General features: G+C 47.0%; 1 protein-coding gene across 4 annotated transcripts in view; it reads left to right on the top strand.

The window, feature by feature from the left end:
- EXD2 (exonuclease 3'-5' domain containing 2) overlaps nucleotides 1–11958 on the top strand; it is an 84069-nt gene extending 72111 nt beyond the window's left edge. For 3 of the 4 annotated variants that reach the window (XM_066342061.1, XM_066342059.1, XM_066342062.1), the window contains 5 exons: nucleotides 1276–1607; nucleotides 3467–3573; nucleotides 3824–3959; nucleotides 5443–5799; nucleotides 8858–11958. In XM_066342061.1, the coding sequence (XP_066198158.1) occupies nucleotides 1276–1607; nucleotides 3467–3573; nucleotides 3824–3959; nucleotides 5443–5799; nucleotides 8858–9074 (1149 nt within the window). In that variant the 3' untranslated portion in view covers nucleotides 9075–11958. The remainder of the gene's footprint in view (nucleotides 1–1275; nucleotides 1608–3466; nucleotides 3574–3823; nucleotides 3960–5442; nucleotides 5800–8857) is intronic. The other variant, XM_066342063.1, reaches the window with a different exon arrangement.
- Nucleotides 11959–24217: the final 12259 nt, after the last annotated feature.

Below are 24217 nucleotides of genomic sequence, written 5' to 3'. Positions count from 1 at the left end.
TCTGGCACCCTTCATCTCAACCACCTTGGGTTTTCTATCATTGAAAAGAAGTTGTTTTAGCACTCTGAACTTATCACATTCAAGTGCACTCTTTTCCTATGGGAGACAACTAGCTGATAAATAAGTAGATTGTTGGGTCTAAGTGGAAGATTTTATCCAAACTTGTTTTATTCTAAAAGCATTATTAAAAAATCCTTAGTAATTACACTGTTTACCAGATCTAGTTATTAACGTAATTTAAGACATCTTAAAGTCTTTATGGCCTTTGTTGAGAAAAGCTATTAATTTATAGTTTTAACTACTTTTATTTATGACCAACTTGCTTGTGTCCAGTTGCTTGAAACGATTAAATAAATAAATTCCAGAAATAGGTGTTGTGACTTTTGATTTCAGGCCTGTGTTTGAAACCTTTTGTTTTTCTTGCTTTCAACATCTTATTAATAGGTGTGGCAATGAACTTTTTTTTTTAATTCAGTGAGAGGAGAGGAGGCAGAGACAGACTCCCTCATGCACCCCAACCAGGATCCACCTGGCAAGCCCACTAGGTGGCAATGCTCTGCCCAGCTTGGGTGTTGCTCCGTTGCTTAGCAACTGAGCTTTTCTTAGTGCCTGAGGTGAAAGACCATGGAGCCATCCTCAGTGCCCAGGACCAACTCATTCCAGTCGAGCTATGGCTGCAGGAGGGGAAGAGAGAGGAAGAGAGAGAGACAGAGAGAAAGAAGTGAGAGGGTGAGGGTGGAGAATCAGATGGGCACTTCTCCTGTGTGCCCTAACTGGGGATCAAACCTGGAACATCTACATGCTAGGCTAATACTCTACCACTGAGCTAACTGGCCAGGGCCAGCAGTGAACTTCCTAGTCACACAGGTCTCTGCTGTTCTAGATGCTGACCATCCCTAAAAGGAAGTTCATGTACTAGTTGTCAGACCTATAGTAACTACCCTGCCTCAGACTTGAAAAAATCCATCCAGTAGGTTTGGCAGCAGATAGAAACTTCACTGATATATAGAGTAGGATTTTCAAGTGTTTAAAGTAAGTTATTATTTTAACTATTTTAGCTAAAACACATGCAACATGAGGATTCATTACACTATTTGATTTACTTTTGTATAGTGTAAAATTTTTCCTAATAAAAAGTTTTTAAGAAGTACATTGTGCCTAGGTTATTATACATCCTGAATTAGACCTAAAAGTCACTGAAATCTTTGTGATGACTTTGAAGTTGCTCTCTGGTGTGCCTTCCAGATTCCACTGATCTCTGACTTTTCTCTCCAGGTAATTTATGCGGCGAGGGATGCCCAGATCTCAGTGGCTCTCTTCCTCCATCTTCTTGGATACCCTTTCTCTAGGAGTTCAACTTCAGAAGAAAATGATGACCTCACTGGCTGGAGAAAAGTCTTGGAGAAGTGCCAGGATGTGGTAGACATCCCGTTCAGAAGCAAAGGAATTAGCCGAGTGGTAGAAGAGGCTAACGGGGAAGCGACAGAATCTCAGCAGAAGCAAAGACATAAGAAATCTGAGGTGGATGTCCTGGTGCCTGGCAACCACCAAGGGAGAGACCCCAGGAAACAGAAAAGAAAGCCCCTGGGGCTGGGCTACTCTGCCAGGTAACTGACTTGTTCATTGGTTAGTAAAGAGTCAGAGGCCCAGCCTCCAGCAAAAGGCACCTGTGGCGTCTCCCCTCAGGGGAGAAGGCTTATGGTGTAAGGAAGCAGCGGCTTTCCAGGGGTTAATACTGTTCTTCCTTTCCTTCAAGGACATTTGGATCTATCTTTTTATTTGCATATTTCCCCCCTTTTCCCTTTCTCTTCTTTATTGTTGGGCCATTGGAGTAGAAATGAGGACAGCTTAACCTAGCCTTGTCACTGACCCTGATTTGACCTTAGACCTGTGCTTTCTCCACTTATAAATTAGGGTATAGCCTGACCAGGTGGTGGCGCAGTGGATAGAGCGTCGGACTGGGATGCGGAAGACCCAGGTTCGAGACCCCGAGGTCGCCAGCTTGAGCGCAGGCTCATCTGGTTTGAGCAAAAAGCTCACCAGCTTGAACCCAAGGTCGCTGGCTCCAGCAAGGGGTTACTCAGTCTGTTGTAGCCCCACGGTCAAGGCACATATGAGAAAGCAATGCGGAAGACCCAGGTTCGAGACCCTGAGGTCGCCAGCTTGAGCGCAGGCTCATCTGGTTTGAGCAAAAAGCTCACCAGCTTGGACCCAAGGTCGCTGGCTCAAGCAAGGGGTTAATCGGTCTGCTGAAGGCCTGCAGTCAAGACACATATGAGAAAGCAATCGGTGAACAACTAAGGTGTTGCAACGTGCAACGAAAAACTAATGATTGATGCTTCTCATCTCTCCATTCCTGTCTGTCTGTCCCTGTCTATCCCTCTCTCTGACTCTCTCTCTCTGTCTCTGTAAAGAAAAATAAAATGAGGGTATAATGATTATTCCTGCTTGCTTCCGAAGAGCTGTGAGATGAATAACATGGCGGGCCTCCTACTGTTCAGGAGAAGTGCCTCATCTGATTTCTTGTTCACTGGGTGTTGGACTATTGAGACTGGTATCCAGCTCTAAGCCACTGTTACTCCCTAGCCAAAGAGAATGTTCCTGGACAAGTTAGGCCTCTGTTGCACAACGATGACTAATAAGTTCTTTGGGGTGGAAATTTGGTCCCTGTAGCAAAGTGCCTTTAGGAATTAGATGATGAAATTGAAGTATTGTGTTTGGGCCAGAAATAAGCCCACGTGGCCCTCATTACGTTAGCTTGAGGTTCTTTCATTTTAATCTGCTTTGTTTAATTCAGTGATTACTTCGCAGGGCAGTTTTCTTGGCGCTCTGTTCCTCTTCGTTTTCACAACAGAACTCACTGGCTAAGTCAGAATCTGTACATGTGAAAACTAGTCGTATAAATTATTCATTTTTTTTTGCGCCCGACCGGGATCCACCCGGCACGCCCACCAGGGGCGAAGCTCTGCCCACCAGGGGGCGATGCTCTGCCCCTCCGGGGCGTCGCTCTGCCGCAACCAGAGCCACTCTAGCGCCTGGGGCAGAGGCCAAGGAGCCATCCCCAGCGCCCGGGCCATCTTTGCTCCAATGGAGCCTTGGCTGCGAGAGGAGAAGAGAGAGACAGAGAGGAAGGAGGGGGAGGGGGTGGAGAAGCAAATGGGCGCTTCTCCTATGTGCCCTGGCCGGGAATCGAACCCGGGTCCCCCGCACGCCAGGCCGACGCTCTACTGCTGAGCCAACCGGCCAGGGCCAAATTATTCATTTTTATTTCTGTTTCCTAGTTCAATGCGGATGAAGGAATTAACGTGGTTTTTCTCCTGCTTCGTTTTTTCCCCCCATAAATGTAATGTTTATCCCTCATGTTGAGAATAGCTTGGGTCACTGAGAAGAGCACATGGAAACATGACTGATGCCTTGACCAGTAGTTAGCTTTCAGTTTTCAGCTTTTTCTTCCCCTTCCCTGCAGAAAGTCACCGCTCTACGATAACTGCTTTCTCCACGCGCCTGACGGACAGCCCCTCTGCACTTGCGATAGAAGGAAAGCTCAGTGGTACCTGGACAAGGGCATTGGAGGTCTGCCATTCAGCTGTCTTGTTTTATTTATAAATTAGGTTCACATGGGCACTGGCAGGAGTGGGGAGTGGGGTAAGGGAGAGGGATGGATAGAAGAAGGCAGAGTGATCTTAAGACACATGGGACAGGGATATTCAAAACCCAGAAATAGTGATGTCTTTGAGGACACAGCTGAGGATAATTAAGGTTGTTTTCTTCTCTGGGGGAGAAATGGGCAATCAGACACTAACTAGAGGTTTTTTTCTCTAAGAGTTGGTGAGCGAAGAGCCTTTTGTGGTCAAGCTACAGTTTGAACCTGCAGGAAGACCTGAGTCCCCAGGAGACTACTACTTGATGGTTAAAGAGAACCTATGTGTAGTGTGTGGCAAGAAAGACTCCTACATTCGGTGAGTGTGGGGTGACCTGCCCTGATTGTCTGCCTCGATAGAAATCGCCTTGTAGCCACATGCAGAGCCTGCAGGGGCCTTGCTGGAGCCTCCTACTCTGGCTGAGAGACTTGTCCCTGGGGCACATCCCAGTTCCCCTGAGAGTTTTGCCACGTGGCCTGGCCTTGCTTTGGTGGCCCCTGCTCCTCCTGAACCCAGTTCTTAGTTTCTGGAAGGTAGTACTCTTCTCAGGAACAGTTTGCCATAAAGAGAGTGGTTCCTTTTTGCTCACAAAGGAATGGAAACCATTTCCTTCACCAGCTGCCTTTTTCTCTGTGTCATTATAATCCTCCCTTGAGGGGCTCTGAGCTTTCCGGTCTTTGGTGCCCTTCAGGAAGTATCCAGATGACCTGAAGGCACACTCTGGAGTAGCTGGGAAGAGTCTTCTTTTTTTTTTTTTTTTTTGCATTTTTCTGAAGCTGGAAACAGGGAGAGACAGTCAGACAGACTCCCGGCATGCGCCCGACCGGGATCCACCCGGCACGCCCACCATGGGGCGACGCTCTGCCCACCAGGGGGCGATGCTCTGCCCATCCTGGGCATCGTCATGTTGCGACCAGAGCCACTCTAGCGCCTGAGGCAGAGGCCACAGAGCCATCCCCAGCGCCCGGGCCATCTTTGCTCCAATGGAGCCTTGGCTGCGGGAGGGGAAGAGAGAGACAGAGAGGAAGGCGTGGCAGAGGGGTGGAGAAGCAAATGGGCGCTTCTCCTGTGTGCCCTGGCCGGGAATCGAACCTGGGTCCTCCGCACGCTAGGCCGACGCTCTACCACTGAGCCAACCGGCCAGGGCCTGGGAAGAGTCTTCTGTGTCAGGGTCCCCACACAACGAAGGGGAGGCTGCCTGCTGAGCCCGGGCGCCCAGACTCTTGCTCCTTGGCTTTTATGGAGAAATTCACCTTCCTTTCTCCCCTTGCTAAGTGGGACAAGTCGTTGTTGCTGCCAAGAGTTTTTCTTAGAGCTTAGTTCTCCTTAGAAAATAGTGATGGACTTTGATAAACCAGGGAAGTAATCTTAGAGTAAGGGATTCTTCAAGTGATGGAAATTGGCTTTTTCAGGTCACAAGGCTTCCAGAATTTCAGGAGTAGAGGTTACCTGCTACATGCTTTGAGAGTTATTTTCCAGATCTTAAAGACCATTAGAATTTCTTTCCATTTCTTTGATACTTTTCCTTCTGGGAGCACAGCCTTCTCAAAGGTTGTTATTAGCCTTTTGCTACCCCTGGCCCTCCACGGAAGCCTGATAACAGGTAGTCTGTTCCCACTTCAGGAAGAGGAGCGTGAGGCACCGGTGGGCAGGGGGCTGAGAGTGGAACAGGTCATTGTTTCTGTGTCGTCTCTGTGGGTTGTGGTGCCCAAGGCTTTGCAGTCACGTTTAGGCCCAGATCAGAATCCGTATGTTTTGTGCCACATGCTAACGAGCGCTGCCTCTGGGTGGGCTTGCTCAGGAAGAACGTGGTTCCACACGAGTACCGGAAGCACTTCCCCATTGAGATGAAGGATCATAACTCCCACGACGTGCTGCTGCTTTGCACCTCCTGCCATGCCATCTCCAACTACTATGACAACCATTTGAAGCAGCAGCTGGCCAAGGAGTTCCAGGCCCCCATTGGCTCCGAGGAGGGCTTGCGGCTGCTGGAGGATCCAGAGCGCCGGCAGATGCGTTCCGGTGCCCGGGCTCTGCTCAACGCCGAGAGCCTGCCTGCCTGTCGGAAGGAGGAGCTGCTGCAAGCTCTCAGGGAGTTTTATAACACAGACACGGTCACAGATGAGATGCTTCAGGAGGCTGCCAGCCTGGAGACCAGGTACGTTTGACAGTTCTGGTCAGACGGGATTGAGGAATAATCCAATGACATTAACCCTGACTGCGGTGGGAACACTTGCCAGGGAGGAGACATTAGTCATTTAGGTGCAGTCCATAACCTCATGATTATTCCAGGAAGTATCTAATGGCTTAAAGTGCCATGGGGTGGGAGAGAACAGTATTTGAGTACTTCCTTTCTATAGGAGACCTTCCTTCTATCCTTGACCTTTTAAGGGTACGTCCATTTTCAGGATTAGCAGGAGAGTTCTAATGCAGTGGAGTTGTGCTTTATATATTTAATGCAGAAGTAAATCCTCAAGCCAGCACATAAAATGAAAATAATAGAAACTACCCTCAAATTGCTGAAGTTCCCCATGAAATATAGTCTGTGGTTTTCTGTCTCACCTTACCCAGGTCTGTGGGAATTGTCACCAGTGGATCCATGTTTCCTATCTCACCTGCACTGTGGGTACTGGCCCACCACATGGAATGTTGTTGTCCAGAATTGCCTGTACTCTTTAAATTACTTTTCTCCTTTTTCCTTCCTTCTTTGCTTTCTCAGACCTCCTTCTCCATGATACACAGTGGAAGTCATGTGACTGAACTCAGCGTTCCTACAGGAGAAATTTGTGGTCCTGAGAAATGAATGGGGCCATAGCTCAGAACTCGGGGCCATGCTCTGGTTTTGCTTCCCAACTGTCACTCTTCTCAGTAGTCCTAGGGGTTGAAATAATTGAACTGATTAGTTCACAAACCCTGATAGGGATGCTAGTTGCCTATAGTATTTTTGTTATCAAAAAACCAAAATACCTACATGATAGCAGCAAATATTCATTGAACAAATATTTATAGATATACTAATCTATTTAACCAAGCTAATTTTATATAACTTGCCTTGATTATTTCTTCTAACAAATCCTGTGAGTTAGGGTTTAGGTTTCTTACTGGTAACAGAGAACATTTATAGCTTACATTTTACTTACTCATTTATTTATTTATTTATAGGTGAAAGGAGGGGAGTAGTAAGGCAGACTCCCACATGCGCCCTGATCAAGATCCACCTGGCAACCCCATCTGGAGCAGATGCTTGAATACCAAGCTATTTTTAGTGCCTGCAGCTGATGTGTTCCAACTGAGCTATCCTCAGTGCCTGGGCCAACCAACACTTGAACCAACTGAGTCACTGGCTGCATGAGGGAAAGAGGGAGGGGCAGGGGGGTGGGGAGAAGCTGATGGTCACTTCTCTTGTGTATCCTGACCGGGAATTGAACCTGGGACAGCCATACACTGGGCCAATGCTCTGTCCACTGAGCCACTGGCCAGGGCCATATCTTACATTTTAAAAAATCTTTGAGAGTTCAAAAATTTTTTATTTTAATTCTTCCATTGATTTGAGAGAGAGAGAGATAGAGGGAAAGGGAAAGAGAAAGAAACGTCGACTTGTTTCACTTAGTTGTTCCATTTAGTTGTGCACTCATTGATTGCTTCTTGTATGTGCCCTGATCAAGGGTTAAACCCATGACCTCTGGAGTCCTAGTTTGACACTTTATCTATTGAGCCACCTGGCCAGGGCAAAAAAATGTATTATTGAATTTGATCCTTATTGAGGTTATAGAAATGTTGTTTTCCAAGTTACCCTGAGGTTAAAGTTAAGTAACTTGCCATGGTCATATTAGAAATTAATGACACTAGCCCTGGCCGGTTGGCTCAGCTATAGAGTGTTGGCCTGGCATGTGCAAGTTCCAGGTTTGATTCCTGGCCAGGGCACACAAGAGAAGCTCCCATCTGCTTCTCCACCCTGCCCCCTCTTCTTCCTCTCTATCTCTCTCTTCCCCTTCCGCAGCCAAGGCTCCATTGGAGCAAAGTTGGCCTGGGCACTGAGGATGGCTCCTTGGCCTCCACTTAAGGCACTAGAATGGCTCCAGTTGCAATGAAGCAACGCCCAAGATGGGTAGACCATTGCCCCCTGGTGGGCATGCAGGGTGGATCTTGGTCGGGCACATGCAGGAGTCTGAGAGCCTCCCCGTATTCTAACTTCAGAAAAATGCAGGAAAAAAAATGAATGGCACTGGCTTCTTTAAGTAATTTCCAAATGTATTTTCTAAATAGCCAAACTTTCCCTTTCGGCCACAGACCTTTCTAATAAATTTATGTTGCTGACTTGGATAGAAGGGTGCTGGACTTGGATGTCTAGGACAAAGAACAGCTGTTTGGAGAAATATAGACAAGTTAGTAGGGTGCTCGGAGCTAAATAGTAAAATGTCTGGAAATACCCAGAGGGCACTGACACAGAGACTGGGGGAATCCTGGGAGGAAGGGTAGCCATGGGCTGTGGATGCAGGGATGCAGGGAGAGGAGCTCAGTCTGCGGGGCAGGGAGCCCTTGAGAAAGGTCGTCTCTGTTCAGAGGAGGCAAAAGCGCTGTTCGCCTGGTTTCAGAGCGGTTTTTAAGGCCCCTCGGTTTGGTTGGGAAGGAGGCAGGGATTAATTTTCCTATTAAACAGCACCAGCTGCATGACAAGCAACCATGGTAGCATTTCATTGTGACTGAAGCGCTTCTCATGGATGTGGTTTGGCATTCTTTTTATGAGAAGGAAGGTACTAGCATTATACATTCAGGTATTATTACACTGTTATGAAAAACTGGAACACATGGCCTGATTTCACAGCCTCATAAATACGGGGTATGGTTCAGGATGAGGAACATAAAAGAAGCGTGAGCTGTTAACTGAGCGCCCGGGAGTAAACACAGGATGGGAGCGCTCTTCAGCCATCTTCAGCCAGTCGGTAGGGCCTCCCTAAAGAGGGCTGAGCATCGTGCAGAGTTCTTTCCCAAGTATCACTCAGAATCCCCAAGTGCTTCCTGTTGGATTATGTGCAACATGCCCAAACTATTTTAAAAAAGTCACATATGGGAAAAAGGATGTTTGAAAACCAAACATTCACATAGCCAACCTGTTAGAAGTCTAGCAATCTCCCTAAGCCCTTGTGACCTACAGCATTTGGAGCGCTCCCTTGTGCCGATTTCCCTCAGACCCCTTGCACTTTGTGTCTCGGCAGGATTTTCAATGAAAACTACATTCCTCACGGGCTGAAGGTGGTGCAGTGCCACAGCCAGGGCGGGCTGCGCTCCCTCATGCAGCTGGAGCGCCGCTGGCGCCAGCACTTCCTGGACTCCATGCAGCCCCAGCACCTGCCCCAGCAGTGGTCAGTGGACCACAACCATCAGAAGCTGCTCCGGAAGTACGGGGACAACCTTCCCATCAAGCTGTCGTGATAGCTGCTCTCCCCCCAGGTTAGGGCAGCTGGGAAGCTGGAGCCAAGGCTGAAAAGTCACTTCTAACCACTTTTAATATGTTGTTAATTGTCAAAGCCTGGTGACACAACTCGGAATACTAACTCCTACTGACCCCAGGATGCTGCCGGTAGAGCATGGCTAATATTTTAAGGGGAGCTTATGGTTTTGAATTTTAGTTTGGCAGAGTGAATATTCTTTTTTTCTCCCTTTTATTTTATTTTTGTGGACAGAGAAAGCCTTGAATTTATTTTACTCTTTCTCTTCTGCTTTCCCTGTGCAGATGGCAAATGAAGGATTCTCCCTGAAGTGACTTGTCAGGACTCTCAGGTTTTTAATACATTTCTTCCCTGTTTAGTATGTTGATTTATCTCAAATGGGCTGTCAGGTATTTCAACCCCGTCAGGTTAGGAGGGGAGAAAATGTTCTTCCGGGGGTTGGAGAAATGAGCACAGGTTCAGATTCATTTTCCCACTTCAACCTCATAATAATAAATTCTTTGGCTAAGCACTCTCCCATAACACACCTGTTTGGGAGCCATCCCATCGGAATCACTTTCGTTTGTCACACACTTGAGAATGCTCCCCTTGACACGTCCAGGACCAAAGCTGCAACTTCCTGCCCTGAGCTTACACCCTACCCTGGAGAGAATTCTTTTCTGGAGATAGGCCTTCAACCCGGGTGGGGCAGAGAGCAGTTGAAGCTCCAGCTCCCCAGGGAACTTGGATAACTTGCTTAGCTCTTCCTTTCATGCTGTTCATTGTCTGCTTGTTGCAATCCTGCTGCCCGGAACTGCAAGGCTTTTAGAGAACACCCTTTCTGAGCGGAAGATGTCTTTCCTCAGAAGCAGTATCAGCTCCCTTCAGTGTTCTGTGTCCCATCAGCTTTGCAATCCTGACCTCTTCTGAGCACTAATTCTCTCCCGGAGTCACTTGGTCAGGTTGCAATGTAAGGATTGCTCCATCCCCTCCCATGCCTAGAACACTGAGATTAACTAATATTTTGATGTTTAAAACAGTGTTTTTATCTTTCTAAATGTGAGGTCACCATTTTAATCATGAAATCAACTTAACTAGTGATTAGTATTTTTTCTAAAGTATTAGGAAAACTTTCTAACTTTATAAGATCGTAATAAGCTTGAAAAATAATTTTATGGCCAGAAGCCAACAAGAGCTCTGTTTTGGAACTGTGCCTGCCAAGTTGGTGATGGTTACTCTAATACTGGTAAATAAAACTTCTAAGCACAAAACTCACTGCCTGTAACTGTAAAACTTTTTTCTTCACCACTTTATAAAATCAGCAAATATTTCTGGGGGAGGAGATAGTTACCCTACAGGTTTCTGCCAAGGGCAATACCATGGTATGTGTGCACAGATGGGTACACACATGCAGGGCGCATCGGCCCGCGGCAGCAGCCTGCAAGGCGCATGCACATCCCACATTTTGTTCTTCTGCACCTTTATTTCCATTTGTCCTCAAAAAGGCATTTCTTGGATCTAAACTAGAAATCCTTGAAGATGAATAATACCAGGCACTGTCGGGATCGTGTGTTCAATGCAGTAGGTTATTATGGGGCCTGTATCTCCCATGGCCATACTGCATGAGTCCAGGGGTGAACCATGGAGATGGCTAAATGGTCCTGTAGTAGTCAGACTTGCCACAAGGTGGCACTCACAGATTTTGTTTTACGTATATTTATTCTTGAGAAGAAGAAGCTTTTATACATGACATGGTTCCTGAACACAGCTCACGACTTATGTTTCAAATTTTGTATAGCTTGTTTAGGTCCATTTTGATAGTTTTCAAAGAAAAACTTCTTCCTCTGAAACAGGGAGTGTGTCTCTTTCATTCTCTTTCCCTGTAGTCCTCATGCTGCTAAGAGGTAAGACACATACAAGGACATTTGAGGTGCAGTGGTTGTTGTGAGGAGGAGAAATGGGTACTCCAATGGAGCTTCCTGCAAAGCCCAGTAGCAGAGCCAGCAGACAGGGTTGAAGTGGAAGTTAGACTGCGGCCCACGCGGTTGCTAATTCTTTTCAGAAGAGTTATTGTGAAGATTCGGATCTTTTTGTCTCTGAATCAGCCTGGACTTTAGCAGCCTTTTCTAGACTGACAATTTCTATTTTAAATGAGATATTTTAGAGCAGACATACAGTAAAGTAAATATTTATGTTTTTTTCCTGATACAAAAGTAATATGTGCTTATTATAGATGAATCTTTAAAAAAGAATAAAATTCATCCATCCTTCCTCCATCCTGAACAGAGCTAATGTTTGCTGGTATGTTTATGAATTTCCTTTCAGAATTTAAAAATGCATGTAATACATATATTTAAACAAAGTTGGGAGTCATATAGATATCATATATATACAGCCTGGTATTCTATTTTCCCTCCTCACTTAGCATGGTATCACAAGTAATTAATTTCCTGTGTCTTTAAATATTTGAAAGTAGATTTCTAGTGATTCTACCTTATCCATTCCCACAATTGAAATGTTTGGTTGCTTCAGATTCTTTGTTAATTAATATTGATGACGCTTTGGTGAACTTGCTTGTGTATAAATCTTTGACTCTCATTTTTAATAATTTTATTAGAATAGAACCTTAGAAATTGGATTGTGAGGAGGGGACTCACATGGCTGGTGTGCGTACAAGCTGTTGTCACTGCCAGGAGGGCATAACAAGGGCACAGTTCTCGGGACAGTCCCCGTGCACCTGCTGAGCTTCCAGAGGCTGGCGGGGAGAGGACCGGGTCATAGCAAGGCCTCTGAATTGTCATGTTTGTAGGCTCAGGGTCTTTTCCTGCTTCCCTTTTTCCCTTCTCTGTCTCACCCTTTGTCACCTCGTTTTCTCTTTGTAATCAGTGTTTTGGGGGAAAACTGCTTATTTTAAAAGAAAAATGTAAAAATAAATTTTTATTTTAAAATAAAAGTTATAGACAGATTTTTTTCCTGCTAGACAAGCAATAAGTGATTGCTAGACAAGACACAATATTCAAGGATTTGTTGCCTCCTAAGAGTACAGGCATAAGTTATTTATTCTTATCCATGTCATGGTAGAGATCAGGTGACAAAAGGTGTTCTGTTGAAATAAATCCATTTTAATCCCTCATTTTAGACTCTTAGAAACCCAGCAGGCAGAAAGAACTTCTGTTCAGCTTCCTATTCTGCTTGTTAGTTTGGAGCCCTAACATTTGACTATAATTTAAATTCTTAGTTTACCTTGCGTCTCTGAGTTTTTATTCATTGATTTGTCCTTTCTCCTTCTTTTTCTTCGTGATATCTCATCCTCATCAGAAGTATCACTTTTTAAAAATTAAATTAAATTAAATTTTATTTTTTTAAGTGAAAGGAGGAGAGATAATGAGACAGATTCCCACATGCACTCCGACTGGAATCCACCCAGCAACGCCGGTCTGGGGCCGATGCTTGAATCAGCCGAGCTGTCCCCAGCACCAGAGGCTGACACTCGGACCATCCAAGCCACTGCTGCGAGAGGGGGAGAGGGAGAGAAGGGGGAGAGGGAGGGAAAGAGAAGCAGATGGTCGTTTCTTATGTATGCACTGACCAGGGATCGAATCTAGGACATCTGCATGCTGGGCCAACACCCTGTCCACCCAACCAGCCGGCCAGGGCCTCAGTTTTTATTTTTAAAGAAGATAGTTTCTCAGTTTGCTTGTTTACTAATTATTATATATTTTTAAAGGATTCCTCGTTCTGATCTTTTGTCTTTTCTGTTGTGTAGATGGTGACTTTTAGAGTACCTAATCCCTCAGGAAAACAGAATCAGCTTTTCTTGGATGAGATAAGCTAAAAGAGTGTTTAAGAATGGTTCTTGTTTTGATTAACTCTTGATCTGAATAATGCAAAAATAACACATAATTCCCTAAATATTTTTATTTTAGAAGTCAGCTGTAACTTCAGGTATTAATCAAGTTGCCTCCTCATGCTGGAATCTAATACCTTCTACCCTTCCTCAGGCCTGGAGCAGTTTTACATCAGGTGATGGGGCACGGCTGACATGCCAGTGCCCACTTGTTCAAAAGTACCTGTCCCTCCAACCTACTAGGAGCTGCATTAGTCACCCCCATTGCTTGAGGTACCAAGGCCCTTACTTAAATGCCAGCATCTTATTTGGGAAGGTGGGAAGTATATTAGACCATTGCCTCTTTCTAATCTGCTCCGTGTTTGGACAACTCTGGTTGGAGGTACCTAGATACTGTGGGTGGCGGGTCCAAATGCATATCATTGGGGTACAATCAAGAGCTGACTTCGTTTGCACAGGAATAGGGAATGTTAAAGGACCTAGTTCATGCATCTGGGCTTGTCCCTCTTTTAATGTGATGTACACTGCCTTAAAAAGTCATTCTTTGCCCGAACTGAATGGAGGTAGCTAATGTCATACCCTTCAGACTGAACTCAGAGTATTTCCCTCCTTCTGGCTTCCTTATTTATTTTTAATTGCTAAATTTTTCTCTTTACTGAATGGGTAGCCTGTTGTCTTTCTGAGAGCATAAACTTCAAAAGCCACTGAGTTTAGAGTCGGCCTTATAAGCATGATGTGTGGTCCAGAATATTCTACTTATATTCCACTTCTGCTTCTTGAAGATCTTCCCTCGCAGGCTGCAACGTGCTGGGCAGTTAGGATTCTGACTACGGAGGCCACCAGAGTCCCTATTAAGTCCTGGATGAATCAGAAATTTGAGCTTAGTAAGCTAACGATGCTAAAAAGAAATGAGAGATTGAGCCGTGGGTTGTTTTAAAAGAGGTACATTTATTTGGTGGGGGTGATAGGGATGTAGTCCATGAACTTTATATTTTGTTTTTTACTGTCCTCAGTTCTGTTGTGAGTTGGTGATCTGGGTTCTGGTTCTGGCCATCTGCTGTGTATCTTCGAACCAATCACTTAACTTTTCTGGCTTCCTTTATTGACCAAAAAAATTAGGAGTTGGAATATGTTGATTTTAGAGAAAGAGATGGAGAGAGAGAGAAAAAAACATCAATTTGTTGTTCCACTAATATATGCATTCATTGATTGATTATTGTATGTGCTCTGACCGGGGATCAAACCCGCAGCCTTGGTGTATCAGGATGATGCTCTAACCAACTGAGCTATTCGGCCAGTACACTTCTTTTTGTGGCACTTTCCTTTGAGTGCGGAGTGCCTTTTGCCTCACTGCACACTCATCCACCCCGGGCCCTAGGATTGGAGACTGTGCGTGGAAAGGAGGGGACCGGGGGAAGCAGGATGCCACACCATGTCCTCCTGGCCTCACTGATGAGGGAGAGGCCTGCTGCTTCCATCTGGTGCTCCACTGCGGTCAAAATACTCTTCTCACCACTGCTGTGCCCTGTGTGTGTGTGGCCTGGGGAACTCACATTTCTACTCAGCTTGCTATTTAACAATAGAGAAAGAAGACAAATCTTTATCTGCAGCCACATTGCTAGTGCTGTAAGGTTTAATAAGTGATAAGCATAGAATGGAAATGAGGCAAGTTTGCCAAGTATTGTAGATGGGAGGATATTGAGAAAACAGAGTGGCCGCTTCCATTTGAAGGCTAGGGGAAATTAAGGCTGTACTATTAGAGAGAATGGAATAGAACTGGGTACTTTAAAAGGAAAACATTAAACCAATAAGTTAAAAATATTCTCTTTTTTATGTTGTCATGACTGCCTAAGAAAATTTGAGGGGCCCACACTATTAACACATTGTTATCCATCTATGAATCCTAAGACCTGCTGAACTCCCAGGCAGACTGGGAAGTCTCTGGGGCCTGCATTTTGTATAATCTTGACTTGGCTTGGACTTAATCCTGCTTACCTTTGCCGGGCTAGACAGACATATGCAAAATGTAAAGTCCGTATTTTACAAGCTGCTGAAAGACATTTCTCTATGTATCCATTCCCTATAACCTGGCAGGAAATATATTTTCCAGTCCATCCTTATGCTTATTTTCAGTCCCAGAGGGCATGGTGTATTGACTTTTCTTTGTGTAGCATAGATTTGTACCAGATAAGCTGAACTTGAAGCTCTTGTTACAATAATTGCCTACATTTCGACATGAGCCCCCATTTTCCACCAAATTGGTTGTTGTTCCAAAAAAAAGTGACCAGCTAGTCAAAAGTGAAGCTAAAGTATATTTCTCCGCCCTGTCCTAAATGGATCCTAACTTTATCTAAAATTCTGACATCTTTCATTATATCCCATAAGGCCAACTGGATCCCCAGTCAGCTAACTTAGTTTCTTTTTAATCAAGAGATGTATGTATGTTTGGCCCCGGGGGATTGGTAGGCCTGAGCTATAGCAGCACATATGGCTTCCTCCGAGTTCTTGGATACAATGAGCAGGACTAAAGTTGGCTCAGAAAAGGAACAGAAGATGACTCGGGGTTAGTTTTTCTTTTTTAAATGTTATACAAGTGCAGAGCAGTTGGCTGCCATCCCCTCTCAAACCATCAGCAGAGCCTGACCTTGGCCAAGACTTTGCCTCATCCTCTCGGCATTTGAGCAGAGTTGCGTTTCAGCCGTGGAATGCTTAACCAAAAGCACATGCTATAGTGAGTGGTGGTTTCCAAAGAGCAAGGTTTTTTGCAAAAAGTTTGCATCATGTTGTTTTCTCAAAGCAACAGCTTTCTATAAACCACCAATCTAATAGGCCCCCAGAATCTTTGGCTTATTTGTACTCAGGGCTGAGATTTTTGTTGTTGTTGTTGTTGTTGTTAATAAAACTTTATTTATTTGCAGTAAAATGAACATATGGTAAAGTGTACAAATCCTAAGAGTACAACTTGGTGAAATTTTGACAAATGGATGCACCCCTGTAACCATTAAGGGCTGGTTTTGTTTGTTTTGTTTTGTTTGAAATCTCTCTCCTGGTGATGCAGCGTGGAATTGGAAGGTTGTACACTCATCTAGCTGAGTAAATTACTGTAAAACAGCAATGCCGGTCGAAATGGGATGAAGATGTGGTGGTGGTCTGAGTCCAGGCAGTTGGCCCTTAGTCATCCCTAGTAGACTTGGTTACTGCACAGCTTCGTGATGTTTGTTTTTAACAAGTTACTTTAAAAATAGGTACTGTTTCCATCTAGTACAAAACTTTTACAAACATGTAGCATGGAAAAGGAATCTCCTTGCTAGTCCTTCCCTCCTTGGAGGTAACCACTGTTACTATTACTTGTGCATGTATCGCCTTCAGTGGAGGGGGGGTGAGAGGAATATGGTTTGCTTTGTTTATTAAGCCCCAAATTTCTTCTTTGGTTGTTAACCCAGAACATGTCCTTCTCTTCGTACTCTAGGCTCTAGTCTAGGGCATTTATGCAGAAACTTCGGCCCTGCAGCCTCAGTAGGACATCCTATTTGTCCTGTACTAAAAAATTGATTCTCTCTATCATCTGGTTCAAAGTCCACGTTTCTCCAGAGACAGGGCATGGATGCATGGAACAGACTGACAGCTGTCAGAGGAGAGGGAAGTTGGGGGATTGGGTGATAGAAGGTGAAGGGACTAAGCAGAATAAACACATATATATCAAACACATACAAGACACAGACAATAGTGTGGTGGTAGTCAGAGGGAAAGGGGTGGGAGGAAGGGGGAAGCGGGAAAAGAAAGGGAAATGGGGAGGAAAGAGGCTGATTGGGATGGTGGGGACACGATGCAGTGTATGGATGATACCTTATTGAGTTGCATACCTGAACCTGCACCCCAATATATTCAATTTTAGAAATAAATATTTTTTAAAAGTCCATGTTTGTTACAGAATTGGCCACAAGTTGATAATTATTAAAGCTGGGTTTTTCAATATTAGGTTTGCTACTTTTTAAAATATTGAAAATTTCCACAATAATAGGTTTTTAAAAATTTCTGTTTCTTTAGCAGTGAACTCCTGCATACAATTACCTGTTAAATTTTTTGTTCATTTTAAAGTAATGCTTGATTGCAACCTAAAAGCGAACTATAGGTGGATCTATAAACAGTCCCACCTTCACCCCTACATCGACCCAAATCAGACCTTCAGAATCCCAAAGTTACGACATGAACCTGGATGATTACTCAACTCCACAAACCATCTTTTTCTTTAAACGTAAGATTAACTAGCTTGGCCTGTGGTGGCGCAGTAGATAGAGTGTGTAGAATGTCAACCTGGAATGCTGAGGTCGCCAGTTCAAAACCCTGGGATTGCTTGGTCAAGGTACATACAACAAGCAAGCAATGAACAACTAAAGTGATGCAACTATAAGTCAATACTCCTCGCTGCCTCCCCTCTCCTCTCTCTGTAAAATCAATAAATAAAATCTTTTTTTAAAAAACCAACAAAAAAACCCACATAAGATTAACCTCAAATTTATTTTGAAAAGCCAACTTCTCTGGCAGGCAAAATTTGATTTGATCATAAACCAATAAATCACTCATAAATCTTATGCAGAGCAGTATATTACACATCTCACAGGCTCACCAGATAGGGAAGGAAGAACCTCTCATTCCCGCCTTCTCAGAGAGAAGAACAAAGCTTGCACGGATGGCTTTCCTTAGCCACTTCTAGCCCCCACCCTTGTTTTGTACTCCTGTGGGGCAGGCGGATGGGGCCCTCAGGGCTTCTCCCAATTAGACCTTCCCAAAGCTACATGCTCCAGGGAAAGTCCCATATGGTTTCCCTAGGGCCATTTTATCCTTGACGTCATCTCATGCTCGTCTTTGTTTTACTGCACTCAAATAACCCACGGCCTCTCCAGTGGTCATTAAGAATATTCCCACTGGCCAAGGACTCCTTTTCAGCATCTCTGTGGAGCAGATGTCACATTTGAGCAGCATCTGCTTCCTGAGAAGCTGGAAGACAGCATGAAGGAACTCCTTGAGTCTTCCCCAGTAGTAGTAGATGACACAAGCAACCTTCGGACGTGATCAAGCTGCTGTGAGTCCAGTGGCCTGGCAGCTTCTGTGCCGGTGGAGAGGCACATCATTCTCAGATGGGGCAGGGGTTTTCATGGTCTCAGCTGTGGTCTGTGCAGGGTCCTAACGCTGGAATGGTTCCCTAAGTGTTTGGCTTCGGCCCTTTCTGGGCAGGGAAACAGAACAAGGCAAAATGCCTGGTATGTTTTAAATAGGTTCTGCTTGCTGCAGCCGGTAAGCCAACAGCTTGGGAAGTGAGTGACCCTTCCCGAGATTTCTGGGCGCCACTCCTCTGGCTTCCAGCCCCTCGAGTACTGACCACCCGCCCCCTGCTCCTCTCTGTGACCCATCTCCCCCGACATTAGCCCTGACATTAGCTGTCCGCTCCCCGGTCTCTGGATGTTTCTCCTCGGGCCTTTCTGACCTAGAACTTACTACTCTTTTATTGGTTTTCACTCTGCTTTATCTTTCCCAGCATCCTTCCCTGCAGCTGTCTTTCCTCGCGTGCTGTGTTTTTACATCTCTCGGAGTCTGTCTGTGTCCACTCTACCATGTGCACATCTCTGTCCGCTGCTGCTCGTCTGACTCTGTCATGACATGTCACTTGTCCTCTTGCCCCCACCTTCCCATGGCCTGTGGGGGGACAAGCCGCCCCCACCTGGAAAGAGGTTGGGTGCCAGGAATGCAAGTGGAGGGTGGAGGAATCTACCTCGACCTACCCCTGTGGTGGGGCAGGTGGCAGCTCCTGCCGGGGAAGCAGCCCTTCAGGATGGCGGTTTGGGCAGAGCGGCAGTGCCCAGGTAAGCCACCTGGGCGAGGCGGAGGCGGAACCAGAGAAGTCAGGGAGGGTGGGGATGGAGGGATTCAGATGAGATGGGCCCGCACCCATCCAGGGTGCTCACTGGAAAAGGAGACAGAGAGGAAGGCCAGGTGGCAGCTGGATGCCCTGAGGGACAGCTGCCAGGGAGCTGGCCCTGGGGCAGGTATGGGGAGTGGGGCCGCTGGCTCTGCGGCATCTCTGCTGGGAAGAGGGGCCACGAGGAAAAGGAGCCTTCAAGGTCCTTTCTCCCCACTCATCTTTGGACCTTTTGTTCATTTTTCTTTTGTGTTTCTGTCCTCATGTTATATTAACAGAAAACAAAACAAACGTCAGTCTGTCTTTGAAAGGGAAAGGCAAGATCTGGAGAATTTAGGGCTGGCTGCACTTCTCCCTTTGCTGAACTCTTAGGCCCCTTTGCCCATCTGGCTGCCGGAGCCAGGAGAGACAGCTCCTTACCGGAGCGTCATGAATGGAGTCCCCTGTACCAGCTTGATAGCCCAGCCGGAGTGTCAGCGGCAAGGGCAGCCTACCACAGTGTGCACCCGCAGAGCCCGTCCTGCACACGGGCAGCCAGGGGGCAGGACTGCTGGCCAGCCTGCTGGAGGTGGGCTTAGGCCAGGCCTGGGCAGAGGGTGGCTTCCAGCTGCGATGCCAGCCCTGCTGGAGGTGGGCTTCGGCAAGGCCTGGGCAGAGGGGTGGCTTCCAGCTGCGATGCCAGCCCTGCTGGAGGTGAGCTTAGACCAGGCCTGGGCAGAGGGGTGGCTTCCAGCGGGCGATGCCAGCCCTGCTGGAGGTGGGCTTAGACAAGGCCTGGGCAGAGGGGTGGCTTCCAGCGGGCGATGCCAGCCCTGCTGGAGGTAGGCTTAGACCAGGCCTGGGCAGAGGGGTGGCTTCCAGCTGCGATGCCAGCCTGCTGGAGGTGGGCTTCGGCAAGGCCTGGGCAGAGGGGTGGCTTCCAGCGGGCGATGCCAGCCCTGCTGGAGGTGGGCTTAGACCAGGCCTGGGCAGGGGGTGGCTTCCAGCTGCTGGCCAGCCCTGCTGGAGGTGGGCTTAGGCCAGGCCTGGGCAGAGGGGCGGCTTCCAGCTGCTGGCCAGCCCTGCTGGAGGTGGGCTTAGGCCAGGCCTGGGCAGAGGGGCGGCTTCCAGCTGCTGGCCAGCCCTGCTGGAGGTGGGCTTAGGCCAGGCCTGGGCAGAGGGGTGGCTTCCAGCGGGCGATGCCAGCCCCATTGTGGCTCCTCTACCCGGGAACTGAGCTGCACAAAGGCCTGTGGTAGAAGAAAGAAAAAGAGAAAACTCTTCTCTTGCTTTAAATATAAAGTTAATGGAAGATGTAATAAATGCATGTGGCAAAAATTTCCAAAGATACAATATATACAATGAAAAGTTTCCCACTCCTGTTCTCAAATCCCCTCCCTGGACATGCCAATTTCTTGTACATTGTTCTCATTTCTCCTTTTTAGGTATGCTGTAATCCAGAAGTTTTCAGATTGACCCAGTGGAATATTTTAAATTTTTTGGATGTATATGTATGTATGTAATATGTGGAGGGGGACCAAATGATAATAAAGAAAAGTGTATCTCAGTTTATTGCCAATAATTCTTGCTGGGGCAGGGATGGTTTAAAATAGTAAAATAGCCCTGGCCGGTTGGCTCAGCGGTAGAGCGTCGGCCTAGCGTGCGGAGGACCCGGGTTCGATTCCCGGCCAGGGCACACAGGAGAAGCGTCCATTTGCTTCTCCACCCCTCCGCTGCGCTTTCCTCTCTGTCTCTCTCTTCCCCTCCCGCAGCCGAGGCTCCATTGGAGCAAAGATGGCCCAGGCGCTGGGGATGGCTCTGTGGCCTCTGCCTCAGGCGCTAGAGTGGCTCTGGTCGCAACATGGCGACGCCCAGGATGGGCAGAGCATCGCCCCCTGGTGGGCAGAGCGTCGCTCCATGGTGGGCGTGCCAGGTGGATCCCGGTCGGGCGCATGCGGGAGTCTGTCTGACTGTCTCTCCCCGTTTCCAGCTTCAGAAAAATGAAAAATAAAATAAAATAAAATAGTAAAATAAGTAAATAAAATCCTAAAATGCTAGCACTAGAAAGGACTTTCCAAGTCCTTTTGTACTGAAGATTTCATTTTAAACATAAGACAGAGGTCCTGGTGACGTTCCAGGGCCACCGTGCTGCCTGATGGCACACCTGGGGCTCCTACCCAGGTTTCCCACCTGCTGGGCATTTCACTTGCCCAAGAACACACTCAGTACTCTGTCGTTAGGTACTGGCCTTTATAGAAATAGGTGATTCCGAAATGGAAGGGAAGACAAATGATTGGAATGGACTTAGAAATTTTTATCATTGGACACAAAATATAGGGGGGGGGGGGGAATCAGTAATTCCAGGAGAAACCTGAAGTCAAATTCCAAATGGAAAATAGCACACAGGAATTGACAGAAGAGAGTCAAGTGTACTAGAGGCAGCACGCCTCCACCCCGCTGCTGAAGAACTTGCACCCTTCAGACCTACTGTCCAGGACGAGAGGCAGAGGCAGGCGTTTTTTTGTTGGGCTGGAGGGAGAAATGACAACATAGACCAGAGTAAGAGGACAGCCTTCCGGCATGGACGCAGGGCCAGGATGTCGAGGGAGAGAGGGACGGGCTTGGCCACAGCTCTACGGAGCTCTGCCATCACTGGCTCCGCGAGCACTGACAGTCCCCAGTTTGTGCCACCTACCGGGAGTGAACACCCTGAGGTTCATATGCTGACAAAACGGCAGGATGGTTTGTAAAAAAATTCTCTCTGCTTTGACATCAGCTCCAGACACTGTGAACAGTTCCAGTAGCCAAGCCAGATTGATGGGCCTTTTAATGGCTTCAGAGGTGGCTCAGTGAGAGGGGACACGTATGACTGTAAACACTGGCTATAAAAACCCTCAATTGCTTTGCAATGGTAAATTTCCAGGCCATGTGGCTCTGATGTTACACGCCTCCTGCATTAACAGCTTTTTCTTCCTGTTCAATTATTTTGGCTGGTAAGGGAGTTGAGATTACACTTCAAAATACATCGATGGATATTTTCAGCTTTGCTGAGAGCTTCAAAATATATACCAACCCTGGGAACATTCTCTTAATTTTTGCTCCCAGTTTCTCAAGAAAACTAGAAGTATCAAATTATAGGCACTGTTAGACTGAAGGAAATGCAGGACCAGGACCATAGGTCTTTCCAATTCAAATTCTCTCTGGTCTTATTGTGTGACCTATTTATTTTTCTTTTCTACTCAATTTTATTATTATTATTATTTGTATTTTTCTGAAGAGAGAAGCGGGGAGGTAGACTTCTACATGCGCCCAACCTGAATCTACCTGGCATGCCTACCAGGGGGCGATGCTCTGCCCATCTGAGGCATTGCTCTGTTGTGACCAGAGCCATTCTAGCGCCTGAGGCAGAGGCCATGGAGCCATCCTCAGCGCCTGGGTCAACTTTGCTCCAGTGGAGCCCTGGCTGTGGGAGGGGGAGAGAGAAATAGAGAGAAAGGAGAGGGGTGGAGAAGCAGATGGGCGCTTCTCCTGTGTGCCCTGACCGGGAATCAAACCCAGGACTTCCACATGCCGGGCCGACGCTCTACCGCTGAACCAACCAGCCAGGACCTCTGACCTATTTTTGAGCCTAATTTTGTTCCAGCCCTGGTGTGAGGTCCATCCTAATATGTACCAGATGATAAGGTCCTTGATAAAGAAATGAGTATTCTTAAGAGCCTGGGTTCAGGACCTTGAATCAGGGCATCTGATGGCAGAAAGAAAAAAAAATAGCCCTCTGCCTCTTCATCTTCACAGGAGAGATCCAGAAGTCCTAATCTCGGATACACGGCCTAGCTGCTGGGTACCTCGGCGGTCACCAGCACCGACTTTGCCCAGTTTTGTTCTGGTTCTGTTATCTCTACCTGATTGGTCTCTTCCACTTCCCTTCCTGAACAGCAGACCTGGATCTCCAGCTGCCTTTCTGAGCGGAGCACCGAGAACTCCAGTTCAGAACATGCCTCCCAAACCTGCACCTCGTCCTGTACTCCCCGTTTCAGTTAACGGTTACCCTACACCGAAGCGCTTGTCTCCTACACAGAAAGTGTACGTGTTATTCTCAAATTCTTTTTCTCACTCCCCCTCCCACTGATCACCAAGTCCTCTGAGTCCACCTTCTGTCTCTTCTGCGCCAGTGTTCCTGCACTAGTCTAGGCTCACAGAATCGCTTGTTTGGACTATTGCAAAACCATCGTGATCCCCTGCCACCAGTCTTTAGCCTCCTCGCTGAAATTTATGACTGATTACATCACTCCTTATTTCAAAATCTTGTTGGATGATTCTCCATGGCTTACCAAAATAAATCCAAACTTCTTAACAAAGGCATGGAAGGCATTGATAACTGGTCCACACCTGCCTCTAACCTCATCACCACAGCCACCCCCGACGCCACACCCACCAAACACTCTGTTCCTGAGCTCCCATACTCTTCCACACTTTAGTGCCTCTGTGTGCCTCTTCCTCTTCCCAGAATTCCCTTCCACGTCTCGCCCACCTGTTTACCCTTTCAGACTCAGCTCTCAGATGACTTTTTCCTTGTGAAGAAGCTCCTTTTGGGCCCTGGCCAGTTGGCTCAGCGGTAGAGCGTCGGCCTGGTGTGCGGGGAACCCGGGTTCGATTCCCGGCCAGGGCACATAGGAGAAGCGCCCATTTGCTTCTCCACCCCCACACCCTCCTTCCTCTCTGTCTCTCTCTTCCCTTCCCACAGCCAAAGCTCCATTGGAGCAAAGATGGCCCGGGCGCTGGGGATGGCTCCTTGGCCTCTGCCCCAGGCGCTGGAGTGGCTCTGGTCGCGGCAGAGCGACGCCCCAGAGGGGCAGAGCATCGCCCTCTGGTGGGCAGAGTGTCGCCCCTGGTGGGCGTGCCGGGTGGATCCCGGTCGGGCGCATGCGGGAGTCTGTCTGACTGTCTCTCCCCGTTTCCAGCTTCAGAAATAAAAAAAAAAAAAAGCTCGTTTTGGGCTTCTCTGGAACCCTTATATAAATGATCCTGATCATTTATGTGTATTTCCCCATTATCAGTTACTGGGATCCTCAGAAGCTGGGACCAGCTTTTGTTCATTTTTATATCCCTGGAACCTAGAAATGCCTGGCATGGTAGGCATTCAAGAAGGAAAGGAAAGAAAGAGACTTGAAAATACCACCCCTATGAGCAAATAGCCATTGTCCTTAGGATCTGAGTGGGCTATGTGGCATTTTCATGGGACAAGATGGGGAGAAGCAGCAGCCTGTTTCCTTAGATAATTTATTAATTCATTTGCTCTGCACAAGTATTTAGTGAGTGCTGCTGTGATGCCTAATACTGTGCTAGGAACTGGTGATACACAAAAGGCTGCCGGGCCCTGCTCAGAGGAACTCCCATTCAAGGG

Source organism: Saccopteryx leptura, chromosome 6 (genome assembly GCF_036850995.1).
Source record: "Saccopteryx leptura isolate mSacLep1 chromosome 6, mSacLep1_pri_phased_curated, whole genome shotgun sequence".
NCBI classification, from domain to species: domain Eukaryota; kingdom Metazoa; phylum Chordata; class Mammalia; order Chiroptera; family Emballonuridae; genus Saccopteryx; species Saccopteryx leptura.
The sequence above is the reverse complement of the archived record's forward strand: the minus strand, read 5'-3'. Positions and strand labels throughout refer to the sequence as shown.